Here is a 16,056-nt window from a genome sequence, read left to right on the forward strand (position 1 = left end):
AGGGCCTTCTCGGTGGTGGCGCCCGCTCTGTGGAACACCCTACCACCAGATGTCAAAGAGAAAAATAACTACCAAACTTTTAGAAGACATCTGAAGGCAGCCCTATTTAGGGAAGCTTTTAATGTTTAACAGGTTATTGTATTTTCGTGTTTTGTTGGAAGCCGCCCAGAGTGGCTGGGGAAACCCAGCCAGATGGGCAGGGTATAAATAAAAAATTATTATTATTATTATTACCCCCCAAGATGGCTAGTGGCAACGCAATTGTCTGTGGGGGCTCGCGAGGGGCTGATCCGTCCATCTCCGTAAACAGATCTTAAAATTATTTTGCTATTAAGCAGCGCATAGAAAGCTTTCGGGTAATGATAAAAGATGCTTTCGGATCAGGTGATGTATCTGAATATGGATTTTTTCGGCGCATCCGTAACCCAAAAAAAAGCAACCTGCAGCGTCTGTAACCCGAGGTATGACTATATATCGTATTGTTTTATTGCTGTGGCCGATGCAAATAAGATTCATTCATTCATTCGTTCCTCCACCAACCAGCAGGGGTGCTAATGAGACCATCGCGACGCTCTGCCTCTCCGACTCTATGATTCTACGGACAGACGCACACAGGTGGCAAGAGGCGTTCTTAACAGAACATAGCATTTTTATTCAGTAAATATATCTATATTTGTTTGTGTCCAGCATATAAGCATAAGGAGCTGAAGGCAGAAGATGCGATGGGGGTGAGAGGCCCCCGGCCGCAGAAAGGACAGCAAAGCAGCTCGGGGGTACGCCAGGGGCCGAGTTCGAATCCTGACACGTGAGCTAAACACTGCCAGCTGCAAATCCCCAGAACTCCCCGATTGTAAGAAGTGGGCACTGCCATGTGATTTGAATCCCAAAGGCGTTTTTTCCCCCCTGGAAAATTGCAGCGACCACTCATTCCCCAAAACTATGCATAAAGGTAAAAGGACCCCTGACCATTAGGTCCAGTCGTGACCGACTCTGGGGTTGCGGCGCTCATCTCACTTTACTGGCCGAGGGAGCCGGCGTTCAGCTTCCGGGTCATGTGGCCAGCAGGACTAAGCCGCTTCTGGCGAACCAGAGCAGCGAACGGAAACGCCGTTGACCTTCATCCGCGGTTGCTGGACTACATAACCCATCACCCACGGTTGCTGGACTACATAACCCATCACCTGTGGCTGTACTGAATACCGGGACTGACGGGAAGCTGGAGTCCAGGGACATAGACACTGCCATCCCCGATGAAGCATTTATTTTATTTTATTTTATTTTTTTGCATAGGCTGTGCTACATTTTATGTAATCAATAAAATAAAATAAATAGAGGCAGCGACAGCTGGAGGGATACAGGCTTCCCTAGAACTTGAGTCAATGCCAATTCTAAAAAGAGGAATTTATCCATGGCAACTTTACAATTCCATGATTCCATCTCCTACAGGAATGCAATTTCGAGGGAAACCCACGACCCTTCAAATATTGCTGGACTCTGGCTCCCCATCGCCCCCGACTATCGGCCGTCTTGGATGCTGGGGGCGGCAGTCCCAACCACATCTAGGGGGCCGTTGCCCCACAACCACCGGCCTCCAGCTCCTTCCCTGCTTTCCACGCCAGCCGCCTCGAAAACTCTCCCCCCCTCTTAACACCCGCCGCCTTCAAAGTGCAGAGTGTACATTCACAGGTCGTGTGAGCCGCTAACTTTTTTAGAAAAAGAAAAAAAGAAAGGACTTTTTTTAAAAGTGTGAAAAACGAAGGGGGTGGGTGGCGTCCTGGGCACTGGCCAGTCAGCGCTATGCGGAGCTTCCTTCTGCATCAAAATGAGGGAAGTTGTGGCTTTTGAGATTGTGATCGTCTCCAAACCCACATCCTTCCTGACCAGCAGTCCCTGCAATTTCTGTGGGTCCTCATGTCGAACCCCCTGAAGGTTTGGGGGTTTAGGGGCAGCGAAGTCTCAGGCTCTCCGATTTAAAATCTTCCTACACGAAACGAGTTCGGCTGCGTAGCTCAGGAGCGAAACTCCGTCCTTTAAAAGGGGGCACCCCAGAAAGAAATCAGAGGTAGCCGAAAGACAGGGGGGTTCCAAATGCAAGCTGTAGGGCTCACCCCAGAGAAACAGGCCGCCTGTGACATTAGCGCCCCCATTAGGCAGTAGGGGGAATCGCAGAGCAATTGCAAAGATCCCAGTGCGTTTGACGCATTTAACTAGTGCAGAAGGAAATTCGCCCGCAAAATATCGACAACTGCAAAGCGGCGGGGGGGGGGGGGAGACTCTGCGCAGGATGGGCTACCAGCAAAAGCGAGAATAAGTTATTTTATCAATGCACAGCAGCCAAACGCCCGCGTTCTCTAAACACCTCCCGCCCCTTTATCTAGCTGAACCCCCCCAAAAAAACCTTTTAAATTGTTGGTTTCTCTAACGCCGCTCCTGCCTAGCCCAGCAATTTAAAACCAGCTTGCACAAAGCTTTTTCAGGTTGCATAAATAAATCTGCCCCCCTCCCCGCTCGCCTTGTTGGGGGGGCGAGAGGAAATGAGGAGCGGACAAACCGCTCCCGTCTTGTAAACGAGACCTTCCGGGATGTTTTCACAGCCATGCTCAATTTTCCGCATGTGATCCACACTTAATACATATTTCCCATGTGTGTGTAAGCAACTACACAATTTTTGCATGTGTGGAAAATTCGGCAGAAGGAGAATCCCGGACAACTAGCCCCATTTGAAGTATTGGTTCGGGAAGGGCTAACGAGGTAGTTTCGGATCTTCATATTCATTTCCCGTCCCCCACGGCTCCGAAACCTACAGAGAACCCTCTTCTCTGCTTTCCGGACCCCCTTACAGGAGGGATCGAAGGATGGGGGGCACTGGCTGTTAATCGTTAGGCCCCGAGAGACCCCGTCCTTACATCCGCTCCTTTCAGAAGGCAGCGCCTCTGAGACGCAGGGAATGGGAGTTTCGCTCATGTGGGGTCAAGTCCAGGGGCGTGGAGACCCCCCAACGCCCACCCTCAAAACAAGGTTCGATTCCAGACTGTGTCTCTCAGACCCGGGTTTCTTCTACGTTCTTGTCCTCCAGGAAACCAAGGATTCTTCTCCCACGGCTGGGGGCCGTGGGGTGGTCCACGGGGCAGCAATCGTCGTCGCTCTGGTCTTTGGCGAAGTGAACGAACACCTTGCGGAGAAAGGGAACGGAGCGGTGAGAGAAAGGCAAAAGAGGAAATAATAATAATAATTTATTATTTATACCCCACCCATCTGGCTGAGCTTCCCCAGCCACTCTGGGCGGCTTCAAGTGTTAAAAACAATACAGCGTTAAATGTTAAAAACTTCCCTAAACAGGACTGCCTTTAGATGTCTTCTAAAAGTTTGGTAGTTATTTTTCTCTTTGATATCTGGTGGGAGGGCGTTCCAGAGGGCGGGCGCCACCACCGAGAAGGCTCTCTGCCTGGTTCCTTGTAACCTCACTTCTCGCAATGAGGGAACCGCCAGAAGGCCCTTGGGAGATGGACCCCGGTGTCCAGGCTGGACGATGGGGGTGGAGATGCTCCTTCAGGTATACTGGGCCATTTAGGGCTTTCAAGGTCAGCACCAACACTTTGAATTGTGCTCCGAAATGTCCTGGGAGCTAATGTAGGTCTTTCAGGACTGGTGGTATGTGGTCTTGGCGGCCGCTCCCAGTCACCAGTCTGGCAGCCGCATTCTGGATTAATTGCAGTTTCCGGGTCACCTTCAAAGGTAGCCCCACAGAGAGCATGTTGCAGTAGTCCAAGCGGGAGATAACCAGAGCATGTATCACTCTGGCCAGACAGTCTGTGGGCAGGGAGGGTCTCATCCTGTGTACCAGGTGGAGCTGCCCTGGACACAGATTTGACCTGCGCCTCCATGGACAGCTGTGTGTCCAGAATGACCCCCAGGCTGCGCACCTGGTCCTTCGGGGGCACAGTCACCCCATTTAGGACCAGGGAATCCCCCACACCCACCCGTCCCCTGTCCCCCAAAAACAGTCCTTCTGTCTTGTCAGGATTCAACCTCAATCTGTTAGCCACCATCCATCCTCCATTACATTTTTTAATAGTGTTATTCTTTTCCCTTGACCGAAGAACGGTACACTCCTTCTATCTGGGATGGTCGTCCTCTTCCACCGAGCGCGCAGCTTCGGGAGGGACGCAGATGGAGCGGTGAGAGAGGAAGGGCACAACCGCCTAGCCAGCCAGATCAGCCGAATCAACCCTGGCGATCAATGGGGTGACAGATGTCGCAGCCAGATCGCCCTCACATCCTCAATAAAGTACTGGTTACGCTGCCATTTTCGCTGCCCTCCATCAAGTCTGCTCGCTGATTTGCTCAATGACTCCTATAAATCAAGATGGTATCAGCACCTCGAAAAAAAGATTGAATCTTTAGGCATCGAGCTGGAGCCCCTGTACAATTCTAATGAGCAATACATTTTCCATAATATCCTAACTAGACTAAAGGATGTCGAGAGACAAAATATTATGGCAGCTGTAAACAAAATTTGCTCCCCCATATTCTATGATTTAAATATCTTAGATAGCAGAGCCAATTACGTCACTAAATTAATAATCCCAGCCCAACGTAGGGCTTTTATGCTGGCCCGTTTGAATGTTTTTCCCTCAGCATTTGTCAGGGGAAGATATCAAAACATTCCTAGAAACAAGAGATTCTGCAGATGTTCTATGAATGTCCCGGACACTGTAGAGCATATTCTCTTTCATTGCCCATTGTACAGTACGCTCCGTCAACGCGTGCTGTCCCCTCTCTCGGGTGGTCTGGAACCCCAGCAAGGTGAATGTGTGGGACTCTACCTATCCGACGTTGACCAAAGGGTAACGGCGGGGGTAGCCGAGTTTTTGGTAGCAGTCCTCCAAGGAGCAGGTTAACAAAGAAAACCATTGACTCTATATGTATATATATATATATGTATGTAGCCAACTGCTGCCCTTTTATATATATTTCAAGGCCTTTATATGTTATTTTCTCTTTTATGGTTTTATTCGCATAATGCCTAATAAAGGTTTGATAAGTAAGTAAGTTATTCTTTTCAAAACGGCTCTGTTTAGGACTGGCCGAAGTTTCCAAGTTACCTTCAAGGGCCCAACATCTAAAAGTTAAGTTAATAGTCCTTATGACTGCAGAAATCGGAACGAAACTGGGCGGATTCTCAGAAGCGAGAAGGGAAACAAGACAGACACAAGCTTTGTTTGGAAAGGGTTTTGGGGGAGGGGAGGGGGTCCCCAAGGGACGCGGGTGGCGCTGTGGGTTAAACCACAGAACCTAGGACTTGCCGATGAGAAGGTCGGCGGTTCGAATCCCCGCAATGACGGGGTGAGCTCCCGTTGCTTGGTCCCTGCTCCTGCCCACCTAGCAGCTTGAAAGCACGTCAAAGTGCAAGTAGATAAGTAGGTACCGCTCCGGCGGGAAGGTAAACGGTGTTTCCGTGCGCTGCTCTGGTTCGCCAGAAGCGGCTGAATCCTGCTGGCCACATGACCCAGAAGCTGTACGCCGGCTCCCTCGGCCAGTAAAGCGAGATGAGCGCTGCAACTCCAGAGTCATCCATGACTGGACCTAATGGTCAGGGGTCCCTTTACCTTTAGGGGGTTCCCACTCACGCCGCCGACCTCACCTGGTCGAGGGTCGTTTGAGAGACGGAGTAATCTTCAATGTGGTAGGTGGCCCGGTGAGCAGAGAGGATGCCGAAGATGTTGGCCAGGGAGCAGCTGTGAGAAGGCAGCTGGTACTGGAGGGTGAAATGATGCTTCTCTTTCAAGACGATTCCGGGGAAAGAATCCCGGATGAATTTCTCCACAGGGCCCAAGTCGGCGCTGGAGACCCGGAGGACGATGGTGTAACCGTCTCCGAACCTAGGAAGAGAAACCGGGGTGGAACTGTACTGATAATAATAATAATTTATTATTTGTACCCCGCCCATCTGGCTGGGTTTCCCCAGCCACTCTGGGCGGCTTCCAACAGAACACGAAAATACAATAACCTATTAAACATTAAAAGCTTCCCTAAACAGGGCTGCCTTAAGTTTGGTAGTTGTTTTTCTCTTTGACATCTGGTGGGAGGGCGTTCCACAGGGCGGGTGCCACCACCAAGAAGGCCCTCTGCCTGGTTTCCTGTAACCTCACTTCTCGCAGGGAGGGAACCACCAGAAGGCCCACGGAGCTGGATCTCAGTGTCCAGGCTGGACGATGGGGGTGGAGACGCTCCTTCAGGTATACTTGGGCTGTTTAGGGCTTTAAAGGTCAGCACCAACACTTTGAATTGTGCTCTGGAACGTCCTGGGAGCCAATGTAGGCCTTTTGGGACCAGTGTTATGTGGTCTCAGCGGCCGCTCCCAGTCCCCAGTCTGGCTGCCGCATTCTGGATTAGTTGTAGTTTCCGGGTCACCTTCAAAGGCAGCCCCACGGAGAGCGCATGGCAGTAGTCCAGCGGGCAGGGAGGGTCTCATCCTGCGTACCAGATGGAGCTGCCCTGGACACAGAACTAACTTGCAGCTCCATGGACAGCTGTGAGTCCAGAATGACTCCCAGGCTGCGCACCTGGTCCTTCAGGGGCACAGTGACCCCATTCAGGACCAGGGAGTCCTCCATAAGATCAGATGGGATTACTATGAGGAATTATAAAATACGCATTAAGCCATTGTGTCCACGATGAATGCATTGTGTTGATTGGGTTTGATTCATTGACCATAAGTTCTGATCACATCCGACAAGCCTCTACATTTATGCCATTTCTGACAAGCCGGGTGTGGCCTAGAGAGAAGGGGTGTGGCTTATGTGAGGGGTGTGGCCTAGAGAAAGGGGTGTGGTTTATGTAAGGGGTGTGGCCTAGAGGGAGGGGTGTGGCTTATGTGAGGGTGTGGCCTAGAGAGAGGGGTGTGACTTATGCAAGGGGTGTGGTCTGGAGAAAGGGGTGTGGTCTGTGCAAGGTGTGTGGCCTTTGGGATTGAAATCCCACCCCCAAACAGCACATTATCAATACAACACACCCTTCGCCATCGCCGCCAGAGGCTTACTTGTTCTTCAGGTGCTGCACGCTCCCCAGACATCGGAAACGGCCGTTCACCATGATCGCCATTCTGGTGCACAGAGCCTCGCACTCCTCCATGCTAGCAGGGGTGAGAAAGAACGAGAAGAAAAGGCAGTTAGCTCCTTTCGGCCTCTCCCCGATTCTTTAAGAAGGTGCCTCTCTGGTAAACGGGAGGGGAATCTGCACCTGTGGAGATTTCTGCCTGCTTATTCACCCCAGTAGCTGGGAGGGAGGCATGGAGCCTTTTGCAGATCTGCCTGGCTAATAATAATAATAATAATAATAATAATAATAATTCATTACCAAAAATAACAGGAAGGCGAGAGAGACAGATTTTGCCTTTGGCGGCTGGAGGATAGATGACGGCTAACAGATTGAGGTTGAATCCTGACAAGACAGAAGGACTGTTTTGGGGGAACAGGGGGCGGGCAGGTGTGGGGGACTCCCTGGTCCTGAATGGGGTGACTGTGCCCCCGAAGGACCAGGTGCGCAGCCTGAGGGTCATTCTGGACTCACAGCTATCCATGGAGGCGCAGGTCAGTTCTGTGTCCAGGGCACCTCCATCTGGTACGCAGGATGAGACCCTTCCTGCCCGCAGACTGTCTGGCCAGAGTAGTGCATGCTCTGGTTATCTCCCGCTTGGACTACTGCCATGCGCTCTCCGTGGGGCTACCTTTGAAGGTGACCCGGAAACTATAACTAATCCAGAATGCGGCAGCCAGACTGGGGACTGGGAGCGGCCGCTGGGACCACATAACACCGGTCTTGAAAGATCTACATTGGCTCCCAGTACGTTTCCGGGCACAATTCAAAGTGTTGGTGCTGACCTTGAAAGCCCTAAACAGCCCAGTATACCTGAAGGAGCGTCTCTACCCCCATCGTCCAGCCCGGACACCTGGGTCCATCTCCCAAGGGCCTTCTGGTGGTTCCCTCCCTGCGAGAAGCAAGGCTGCAGGGAACCAGGCAGAGGGCTTTTTTGGTGGTGGCACCCTCCCTGTGGAACGCCCTCCCGTCAGATGTCAAGGAAATAAGCAACTATCTGACTTTTAGAAGACATCTGAAGGCAGCCCTGTTTAGGGAAGCTTTTAATGTTTGATGTTTCAAGAAGGACACTGACAAACTGGAACGTGTCCAGAGGAGGGCAACCAAAATGGTCAAAGGCCTGGAAACGATGCCTTATGAGGAACGGCTAAGGGAGCTGGGCATGTTTAGCCTGGAGAAGAGGAGGTTAAGGGGTGATATGATAGCCATGTTCAAATATATAAAAGGATGTCACATAGAGGAGGGAGAAAGGTTGTTTTCTGCTGCTCCAGAGAAGCGGACACGGAGCAATGGATCCAAACTACAAGAAAGAAGATTCCACCTCAACATTAGGAAGAACTTCCTGACAGTAAGAGCTGTTCGACAGTGGAATTTGCTGCCAAGGAGTGTGGTGGAGTCTCCTTCTTTGGAGGTCTTTAAGCAGAGGCTTGACAACCATATGTCAGGAGTGCTCTGATGGTGTTTCCTGCTTGGCAGGGGGTTGGACTCGATGGCCCTTGGGGTCTCTTCCAACTCTATGATTCTATGATTCTATGTACTACAGTATTTAAATATTTTTTGGGAAGCCGCCCAGAGTGGCTGGGGAAGCCCAGGCAGACGGGCGGGGTATAAATGATAAATTATTATGATTATTATTTGTTTACCTGTGGGACGTGAGGACCACCGACCGGCCATCCCTTATCACGCCAAGGATGCAGTTCCAAAGGAAGCGTTTGGCCCTCGGGTCCATCCCCGTCGTCGGCTCATCCTAGAACCCGCAAACAAATAAAAATTCAAGCCTCGCCAAGTTCTTGCCCACCCCGGTAACACGCAGCCCCCCTTCCGGCTCAAAAAACGGCCAGTGACACAAACGGTGGCGCCGCTCTACATCACTGACCAGGAAAATGACCGGCGGTGCTCCGATGAGCGCGATGGCCGTGGAGAGCTTGCGTTTGTTGCCGCCGCTGTAGCGTCCGGCGGGCCTGTCCGCATAGGCCGTCAGACCAAGTGTCGACAGCCCCCATTTGACCACCTGGCAGGGAGAGAGATACCAGTTGGGCAAGAGGTGGGGAGCCGGGCAGCAGGGGCCGCCAGAGCGAACGGCAGGCAGAGGCAACGGAGCCTAGATTTGCCCACATCATAATAACAATACAGGCGTACCTTGGAAGTCGAACGAAATCCGTTCCAGAAGTCCGTTCAACTTCCCAAACCTTCGGAAGCTAAAGCGCGGCTTCCGATTGGAAGCTCCAGCAGCCAACTGGAAGCCCCGTCAGATGTTTGGCTTCCAAAAACCGTTCGGAAACTGGAACGCTCACTTCTGGGTTTAGTAAATATAAAAGGTAAAGGGATTCCCTGACCATTAGTTCCAGTCATGGCCGACTCTGGGGTTGCGGCGCTCATCTCGCTTTACTGGCCGAAGGAGCCGGTGTACAGCTTCCGGGTCATGTGACCAGCAGGACTAAGCCGCTTCTGGCGAACCAGAGCAGCACACAGAAATGCCATTTGCCTTCCCACCAGAGTGGTACCTATTTATCTACTTGCGCTGGCGTGCTTTCGAACTGCTAGGTGGGCAGGAGCAGGGACCGAGGAACAGGAGCTCACTCCGTCGCAAGGATTTGAACCGCTGACTTTCTGATCGGCAAGTCCTAGGCTCTGTGGTTTAACCCACAGCGCCACCCGCGCCCCTTGGTAAATACAGTTATCCTTTATTAGGCATAGCAAACCACACATCAACAAACAGACGCTTCTGGGTTTGGAGCCAATTTGTTTGGGAGCCAAGGCGTTCGAGATCTAAGGTACGACTGTAATAAACAACCAAGGCACCGACTCAGCATGCGCAGAGTGTTTTTTCGGCCAGGGCGCCAGAGAGCCGGCCCTTTTTTTGCAACTCTCACCCCGGGAATTTCGGTTTCCGGGACCCCGCGCAGGCGAGAGTAGAAGACCAGATGTTCGCGTCCGGTTAGCAGGTCGTTGATGGCGTCAAATTGGGGGCAATAACCCATGTTCTGGTGGACGGTTTGCAGGTCAGTGATTACGCTGTAGGTGGGGTGAGGGTTAGGAAAGTGGGAATTGGAGAGAGAGACGGCTTTGAAACAAGAAGCAAAGATCATGGCAGGTTAACCCAGGTCTCTCCCCCACCCTTTCTTAAATTTGTGGTGTTGATGGATGAGTGTTCAGACCCCTGGGCTCTCACTTGTGGGGTGCCTTAGGGCTCCGTCCTCTCCCCCATGCTTTTTAACATCTATATGAAGCCGCTGGGAGAGATCATCAGGGGGTTGGGGCTTGGTGTTCACCAGTATGCGGATGATACCCAGCTCTACCTCTCTTTCAAATCGGAACCACTGAAGGCGGTGAAGGTCCTGTGTGAGTGTCTGGAGGTGGTTGGAGGATGGATGGTGGCTAACAGATTGAGGTTGAATCCTGACAAGACAGAAGGACTGTTTCTGGGGGACAGGGGACGGGTGGGTGTGGAGGACTCCCTGGTCCTGAATGGGGTCACTGTGCCCCCGAAGGACCAGGTGCGCAGCCTGGGGGTCATTTTGGACTCACAGCTGTCCATGGAGGCGCAGGTCAGTTCTGTGTCCAGGGCAGCTCCACCTGGTACGCAGGATGAGACCCTCCCTGCCTGCAGACTGTCTGGCCAGAGCGGTGCATGCTCTAGTTATCTCCCGCTTGGACTACTGCCATGCGCTCTACGTGGGGCTCCCTTTGAAGGTGACCCGGAAACTGCAATTAATCCAGAACGCGGCAGCTAGACTGGGGACTGGGAGTGGCCACCACGACCATATAACACTGGTCCTGAGAGATCTGCATTGGCTCCCAGTTCTGTCCCTATAATTCCCCCCCAAAAAAGGTTCTGGGTTTGTTTGTTTGTTTACAAATGTTATTTTAAACATCCTTTTCATTGCATTATATATCATTTCCCAGTGAAGCTTTAACCTTACTAGAAGACCACCACGTATGATGAACAGAACCTTCTTTCTCTTTAGATTTCCAACACTTGATTTAGATTTATGCGTTTTTTTCCCAATCAACACTGACCTGTAGCCTTTCAGAAAGGCCTTTCCGGACGTCACCTCAGAGTCTCCTGTTAGCATTTTGAAAGTCGACGTTTTCCCGGCACCGTTGACTCCCAAGAGACCGAAACACTGCGGGAAAAGTTTGGGTTGGACGTTTGTGCCAACACAGTGTGCGCACAGCGACTAGGGGCGCAGAACTAAAAGGACGCCCGCAATATCTTTGCTTAGTTTTAGTTTTTAAAAAAACATAGCGGTCCAACATTGCAAGCCATCAGCCCTGCCTCAGCAGCAGCTTACAAAACATTTGATCAGCTGAAATACAGTTTCAAATAATCAATTGTCCTCTCACATCCCTTCCTGCACCCATTGCAGAAAGTACCGTCTTTTTTGCTCTATAAGACTCACTTTTCCCCTCCTAAAAAGTAAGGGGAAATGTGTGTGCGTCTTATGGGGCGAATGCAGGCTGCGCAGCTATCCCAGAAGCCAGAACAGCAAGAGGGATTGCCGCTTTCGCTGCGCAGCGATCCCTCTTGCTGTTCTGGCTTCTGGGATTCAGAATATATTTTTTCTTGTTTTCCTCCTCCAAAAACTAGGTGCGTCTTGTGGTCTGGTGCGTCTTATAGAGCGAAAAATGTGGTAACTCCCCTTTCCAATTTGGCAAAAAGTCCAGAGAGCACAGGTTCGCAGCGATGTATGTTAGGGTTACCAGACGTCCCCCATTCCAGGAGACAGTCCCCGGATTTGCAAATCTGTCCCCGGACAAATTCCGTCCCCGGATTTCTTCATATTTATCTATTCTTGCTCTGCGTCGACATGCAATTTGTTCATCTGTAGCTAATCCGTCTATATCATCAATCCATTCTGTAATGGTTCTAGGGGTTGCTCGTGCGTAAATTGTCTCCACACCTGGCTGGGCTACCTGGGTGAACCCTTTCTGTCTGGACAGCCACTCACCCGTGGCTGTCTCAATCGCTGGCAGAATCCGTCAGTGGGCGTTTCTTGAACCTCTTCCAGCAAAGAAGTTCTTTGACGCCAAGTCTCCTCCTACTCTCCCTGCGCGGAAGTCTTCTGCGCAGGGAGGGTGTGGGCAGCGGAGGACCCGTGCTCTCCCCGCTGGTCTCTGGCGAGGAGTCCTGGAGCCCCCTCGCCGATTCCCCCATCTGCCCCCTTTCTCCACTGGTGCTACGCTGATTTCCTTCCCCAGCAGATGGGCTGCCTCTCTCCCTCCCGGATCGCTCTCCGGAATCCCTCTGGAGCCTTCCCTCCGCCTCGGGCTCCGATGGCAGTTCCCTGAAACATGTGCTCAACAGAATCTTTTTGCAGCTCTCCCAATTCATCAAAACAAGTTTTTTTTGCTTCTAATATAGCACGGCACATCCATATTTTGACCCCTCGATATCTCCCACGTTTCCGGAATATAATTTAGAATTAAATTCCGTTCCCCTAAATACGCCTCTCCTCAAGAACGCCCGATTCCTTCCCCTGCAAGGTCACTTACTTCCCCCGGAGGGATACCCACGCACAGGCGATCCACCGCCGGCTTCTTGGTCCTCCGGTAGATCTGGAGAAAGAATTGCAGGCTGGCGGTCACATGTGAATTCCTCTCCCCACCCACTAGGGAGTGCTGCCAGATTGACACACTTCCTGTGCATGGCAAAGGGGCATCTTCCTGTCCCACCCTCCCTCCAGGGCCTTCTTGGTGGTGGCTCCCAAACTTTAGGCTTCCCCTCTCCAGAGAAGCTGCCTCCTTGTTGTTCTCCTGCCAGCGATGGAATACTGCTTTATATTCCGTCAGGCCTTCAGGGAATGACTGTAACTTAAGGAAAGAGCTTTGGCCCCCCACACCCAGTGCCTACATTTTAATATAATTGTCTTTTAAATTTAAACATTCCTTTCCTCCCAGGCCTTGGGCCAATCCATGGCCTTTTAAACTGTGGAAGGGAGGTTTTTTTGTGTCTAATATTGTGATCCTCGGATGAAGGGCACGAAATCAATTCCATAAATAAGTAACACACGAATGCCTAAAATAATAATAATAACAATAACAAATTGCAAATAATAATAATACTAGCAATCGATTGCAAATTGCTGCAAAATGCGGGGAAGTTGGGAAAAATCAAGGAGGAGAAGAAGGGGAATTGGAAGACACTTCCTTTCCCTAGCAATACACGAATGCTTTAAATAATAATAATAATGAATGCAAATAATTATATAGGTAAAGGTAAAGGGACCCCTGACCATTAGGTCCAGTCGTAACTGACTCTGGGGTTGCGGCGCTCATCTCGCTTTACTGGCCGAGGGAGCCGGCATACAGCTTCCGGGTCATGTGGCCAGCAGGACTAAGCTGCTTCTGGCGAACCAGAGCAGCGCACGGAAACACCATTTACCTTCCCGCAGGAGCGGTACCTATTTATCTACTTGCACTTTGACGTGCTTTCGAACTGCTAGGTTGGCAGGAGTAGGGACCGAGCAACGGGAGCTCACCCCGTCATCGCGGGGATTCGAACCGCCAACCTTCTGATCGGCAAGTCCTAGGCTCTGTGATTTAACCCACAGCGCCACCCGGGTCCCTAGGGACGACGGTACTAGCAATCAATTGCAAATGGCTGCAAAATGCGGGGAGCCCAATTTAAAGCTGGGTGGGACGAGAAGAGGAGGAACTGGCAGGACCCTTCCCTAGCAGGACATGAACGTGTTAAATGAATCGATCACCCGTCAAAACGTGCTGTGCGTTTGCCCCTCCCAGCTCGCCCCCCTGACCCCCACACCTTCGTCAGCTGCTGCAGAACGAGGATGTCCGCGGCCGGTACCCCGCCGGTGACCCTCTTCCGTTCCTTGGCAACATCCTCATCCTCTTCTCCCAGCGGGGGCTCCTTGACCGGGGAGGGCCTGGAAGGGGAAGGCAAAGTAAAGACCCCTCCATCGGCTCTGCTGCGGCCAGCCAGCCCCACCAGTGATCCTTTTAAAAGGTAAAGGGACCCCTGACCGTTAGGTCCAGTCGTGGCCGACTCTGGGGTTGCGGCGCTCATCTCGCTTTACTGGCTGAGGGAGCCGGCGTACAGCTTCCGGGTCATGTGGCCAGCAGGACTAAGCCGCTTCTGGCGAACCAGAGCTGCGCACGGAAACACCGTTGACCTTCCCGCTGGAGTGGTACCTATTTATCTACTTGCACTTTGACGTGCTTTTGAACAGCTAGGTTGGCAGGAGCAGGGACCGAGCAATGGGAGCTCACCCCGTCATTGCGGGGATTCGAACCGCCGACCTTCTGATCGGCAAGCCCTAGGCTCCGTGGTTTAACCCACAGTGCCACCCGCGTCCCAGTTCTCCTTTTACCCCTCCCCCAAAAGTGTCCTCTGATGGGCAGGGGTGTCTTGCCCATAGAGACAAGACGTGTGGGGCGCCAGGGAAGAAACAGAGGTTTAAATCAATTTGATTTAAATCAAATCCCCCCTGCTTCCAACGCGGGAAACTATTGCCCAACGCAGGGCTCGAACCCAGAACCCTGAGATTAAGGGCTCCGCACTCTGCGGAAGCCGGAGATCTTCAGGATGGAGACGGCCAGGAATGGACTCGAGACTTTCCCGCGTGATGGCTGTGCCCCCGAGTGGCGGCCATTCTCCTAAAAAAATCTGGATTCTAGTCCCCATGATTCTGCTGGTTCAAACAGGGTGCGTTTTCAAACAGCGGCTGCCCCCCAAACCTAAATAAAGTTAAGATTCTAGACCTCATTGATGTCAAAAAAGGATTGCCGTAACGGGAGCATGCAAAGCTTCCTTTAACCCGGAGACGGTTTAGTGCACCAAAAGCCACGCTGACCTCGAAGCTTGCCTTTCTGCATGCGAGGCCGTTGACTCTAACCACTGAGCCACACAGCCCCCTCACCGGAAAGAGAAGAAGAATTTGTACTGCACCAGGAGTGTGAAGGCAAAGAAAACGGCTCCTTCCACAGCCATGGCGAAGATGTTCTTCCCTGCTAAGTCCCAGCTTAGAGGAGAAATGAATTTTCGGTCACCTACACAGGGGAAGAGATGTAAACATGAACAGAGAGCAGCCTCTGCTGGCGAGAGAAAAATGGAAAGGCAGGCTTAATCGGTGTGGGGTTTTCTTCAGTTGTAGAGGGATAGCTGCCTGCCTGTGCAGCAGATTCATAAAAACAAATTATTATTATTATTATTATTATTTACTTATACCTGGCTGGCAGCCAGATTCTGCGCCCAGATTTGTAGGCACAGATCATCATCAAGAATAAAATAGATTGCTACGGAAATGCTGAAGTCGGCCTTTGGGGTGCCTCAGGGTCAATTTTTATGGTAGCCCAAATCTCAGTCGTACAGGCGTATCTCAATTTTAACTCATCAGCTATTGCTGCAATCTGCTCTGATGGTATATTTTATCTTTATGAACGCTGTTTTTACTGTGTTATGCGAGCTGGTCTTTGGCCGTAATCAATTATCTATCGATTACTTATACACAACCCATCTGGCTGGGTTTCCCCAGCCACTCTGGGCGGCTCCCAACAGAATATTAAAAACACGATAAAACGACAAGCATTAGAAACTTCCCTAAACAGGGCTGCCTTCAGATGTCTTCTAAAAGTCAGATAGTTGTTTATCTCCTTGACATCTGATAGGAGGGCATTCCACAGGGTGGGCGCCACCACTGAGAAGGCCCTCTGCCTGGTTCCCTGTAACCTCACTTCTCACAGGGAGGGAACCGCCAGAAGACCCTCGGAGATGGACCCCGGTGTCCAGGGTGGAGACGCTTCTTCAGGTATACAGGGCTGTTTAGGGCTTTCAAGGTCAGCACCAACACTTTGAATTGTGCTCGGAAACGTACTGGGAGCCAATGTAGGTCTTTCAAGACCAGTGTTATGTGGTCCCGGCGGCCGCTCCCAGTCACCAGTCTAGCTGCCGCATTCTGGATTAGTTGTAGTTTCCGGGTCACCTTCAAAGGCAGCCCC

The 16,056-nt window shown here is 51.5% G+C and overlaps 1 protein-coding gene across 1 annotated transcript in view; it reads right to left on the reverse strand.

Annotated features, from left to right (window-relative positions):
* Positions 1–2,752: 2,752 nt before the first annotated feature.
* ABCA7 (ATP binding cassette subfamily A member 7) overlaps positions 2,753–16,056 on the reverse strand; it is an 82,868-nt gene continuing 69,564 nt past the window's right edge. The window contains exons 41-50 of the mRNA XM_081895335.1: positions 14,979–15,108; positions 13,865–13,985; positions 12,595–12,657; positions 11,119–11,225; positions 9,972–10,113; positions 8,975–9,109; positions 8,742–8,845; positions 7,043–7,135; positions 5,645–5,882; positions 2,753–3,172 (exon numbers count right to left, since the gene is read on the reverse strand). Coding sequence (XP_081751461.1) covers positions 3,041–3,172; positions 5,645–5,882; positions 7,043–7,135; positions 8,742–8,845; positions 8,975–9,109; positions 9,972–10,113; positions 11,119–11,225; positions 12,595–12,657; positions 13,865–13,985; positions 14,979–15,108 — 1,265 coding nt within the window. The 3' untranslated portion in view covers positions 2,753–3,040. The remainder of the gene's footprint in view (positions 3,173–5,644; positions 5,883–7,042; positions 7,136–8,741; positions 8,846–8,974; positions 9,110–9,971; positions 10,114–11,118; positions 11,226–12,594; positions 12,658–13,864; positions 13,986–14,978; positions 15,109–16,056) is intronic.

The sequence above is a fragment of the Podarcis melisellensis genome (assembly GCF_964234715.1).
Source record: "Podarcis melisellensis genome assembly, chromosome: 18".
NCBI classification, from domain to species: Eukaryota; Metazoa; Chordata; class Lepidosauria; order Squamata; family Lacertidae; genus Podarcis; species Podarcis melisellensis.